At 39.8% G+C, this 2,809-nt stretch overlaps 1 protein-coding gene across 1 annotated transcript; it reads left to right on the forward strand.

Annotated features, from left to right (window-relative positions):
- Positions 1 to 892: 892 nt before the first annotated feature.
- SARC_13272 (hypothetical protein) lies at positions 893 to 2,468 on the forward strand (the record flags this gene model as incomplete). The annotated part of the gene is made up of 1 exon (XM_014292600.1): positions 893 to 2,468. One exon carries the CDS (start codon positions 893 to 895, stop codon positions 2,387 to 2,389), a length of 1,497 nt encoding a protein of 498 aa, XP_014148075.1. The 3' UTR covers positions 2,390 to 2,468.
- Between the last annotated feature and the right edge of the window lie 341 nt (positions 2,469 to 2,809).

Below are 2,809 nucleotides of genomic sequence, written 5' to 3' on the forward strand. Positions count from 1 at the left end.
ATATAAATAAATAATATATAATATATACATATATATATATTATTATATATATATAATATATATATATATATATACATATATATAGACATATATAATATACATATATATATATATATATATATATATACATATATGTAGACATATATAAATATACATATATATACATACATAAATATATATATTTAAATATATATATATATATTTAATATATATATATATATGTGGATGTATGTATGTCCATATATTTATATATATATTATATATGTGTGCGCGTATGTATGTATATGTATATAAAAATGTGATATCTGATAAAAAAGGCAAATCTGAAAATCCCGGATAATACTCAAATCTGAACTTCTGTAAATAGCTCTTTTTTTAAAATAAATATGAAAACTTCGCAGGCAAACTCGTTTTTTTTGTGTATTGAAATGGATGAATTGGTATGGAATTCCGAAATGTATATAATTATACACGTTCAAGGAAGCCGATTCATTCGCTGAAATTCATACTGCGTACGACATTCCCCCTTTTTTTGAGGGGTTAAAAAAATATTGCACAAATAGTATCGCCGTATCACTAACATCAGTGACTTCAGTCCTTTGGACACTACACTCTACAGTCTACAGTCTACACTCTAAAAAGTGTTACGAAACATGCGTATGCATTTGTACTACGACTACGAAACATGCGTATGCATTCGTTCTACGACTACGAAACATGCGTATGCATTTGTACTACGACTACGAAACATGCGTATGCGTTTGTACTACGACCCATTGTATCTGTTCTCATAGAATCACCTCATCTTCCTAGTATAAAACGACAAAGAGAAGCTGTATACTCAGCAGAACTCACTGTCATCTTGGATACAAACAGTCACAAATAAATCACAATGGTCAAAGCAACGGCACAAACCTGGAACGGCGCCGAGTCCAACGCAACGACAGGTAGTGCATTAGTCAACCTCTTCTTCCACAGTGCTCGAGGGCTCGAAGCATCGGATCTGCGCTCACTGCTTAGCAAGGCGTGGCAGGAAGACGAGCTATTGACACTCAAGATGATTGCATACATTCGAGACATCAGGCACGGCGGAAAGGGTGAGAGACAGCTAGGCCGTATATGTCTGCAATGGCTAGCCGATCAGTCGAGCGCTGATTTAACACATAACTTAGAACATTATGTCGTAAACTTCGGTCGTGGAGACGATGTGATTTGCGTTGCAAACCGCCTGTCCAATTGTGCGCCCTTCGAATTGGTATCCAGAATCCTCCTAGCCGATCGCGACAACGAATCCGGAACTATATCGATGATGGCGAAATGGGTGCCCTCTGAAGGCAGAAAGAATGGTGCGTTTTACACTCAACTGGCAGAGCACATGAGACTAACGAACAAAGAACTGCGCGTGCTTTTGTCCACATTGCGCGCTCGTTTGTGCCTTGTGGAGACCTATTTGGCAAACAAGGAGGCACATCTGATAAACTATGGAGCCGTACCAAGTCAAGCCATGTTCCAGTACGGTAAAAAAGGTAACGCGTTTGAGAAGCGGGATGGAGAACGATTCGGCGAGTACAAAAAGGGATTGGCGGATGGTACTGAGAAGGTGAACACAAGCACACTCTATCCTCATCAGATTGTGAAGCAGTATTATGAGCGAGGTGACAGTCAGGTTGATGAGCTATTGGAAGCCGGTTGGAAGGCGATGGAGACTCGACTGACAGATGAAGAGAAGAGGAATTTGGCACAAAGCTTGGTGGTATGCGATGTTTCCGTATCGATGACTTATCCGAATAGTACTCCAATTCTAGTGTCCATCACAATGGGTTTGCTCATTTCCAGCATGAACCCCCACCCCAATTTCAAGGATCGGCTAATCACCTTCTCCCAAAATCCGACCTTTCATAAAGTACAAGGGTCCAACTTGCGTGAAAGAATAGACAGTATCGTAGACGCTGAATGGGGGGTTAACACGGACCTTCAGAGCACTTTTAATTTGATTCTAGATGCCGCGATAGCATCGGAGATGAAAGCGGAAGATATGCCCAAAACACTCATTATATTATCAGACATGCAATTCGACGAAGCTGACAGTGGAGACACCAACTATGAGTTAATGAAAAAGAAGTATCGTATTGCCGGATATACTATGCCTCTGGTTGTGTTCTGGAATTTGAATGGAAGTATCAGCGACTTCCCCACGGGTGCGGATGAACCCGGCGTTGCGCTTATCTCTGGATTCAACGTAGAAATCCTCAGAGATGTAATGGCTGGGCATGAAGTCACGCCGGACTCCGTCATGAGAAGTGCATTGGGTAGGCCAGCCTGGGACTGTATTGAAAAGGCGCCTACGTCCATCGCAATCGACACATCAGTGTCCCAATATGTAGCATGAATTATTTAATCTCCTTGTTTTGTGTGTTTTTACTTTTTTAATTGTCTATCGTCGCCTTTTTCTAAAGCAATAAATTCATAGACCTAAAGGAAAAAAAATATCTGTCTGAAAACTGAGTATGTATGTATGCATCCAGAAAAAGAAAAAAAATAAGCGGTTGACGTCATATGGCTGAGGTGATCAGCCGGTCAGGTCTGTCTCTAAAATCTAAATAAATAAGTGTCTACTGTCTCTCTAGTAGAGATATAACACTGGTGGACAAAATAGGTCAAAATATGTACATATGACAAAATTACACTTATCTATGCCATATATTGTTTTTGTTTTATACCAGTCGACACCATATCCCTACTGACAGACCTGTCCTACAAAATGTCGTCGCGAGCAGTATCAACTATCAAGTATCATCGCACATATCAC

The sequence above is a fragment of the Sphaeroforma arctica genome (assembly GCF_001186125.1).
Source record: "Sphaeroforma arctica JP610 unplaced genomic scaffold supercont1.3088, whole genome shotgun sequence".
Lineage (NCBI taxonomy): Eukaryota > Ichthyosporea > Ichthyophonida > Sphaeroforma > Sphaeroforma arctica.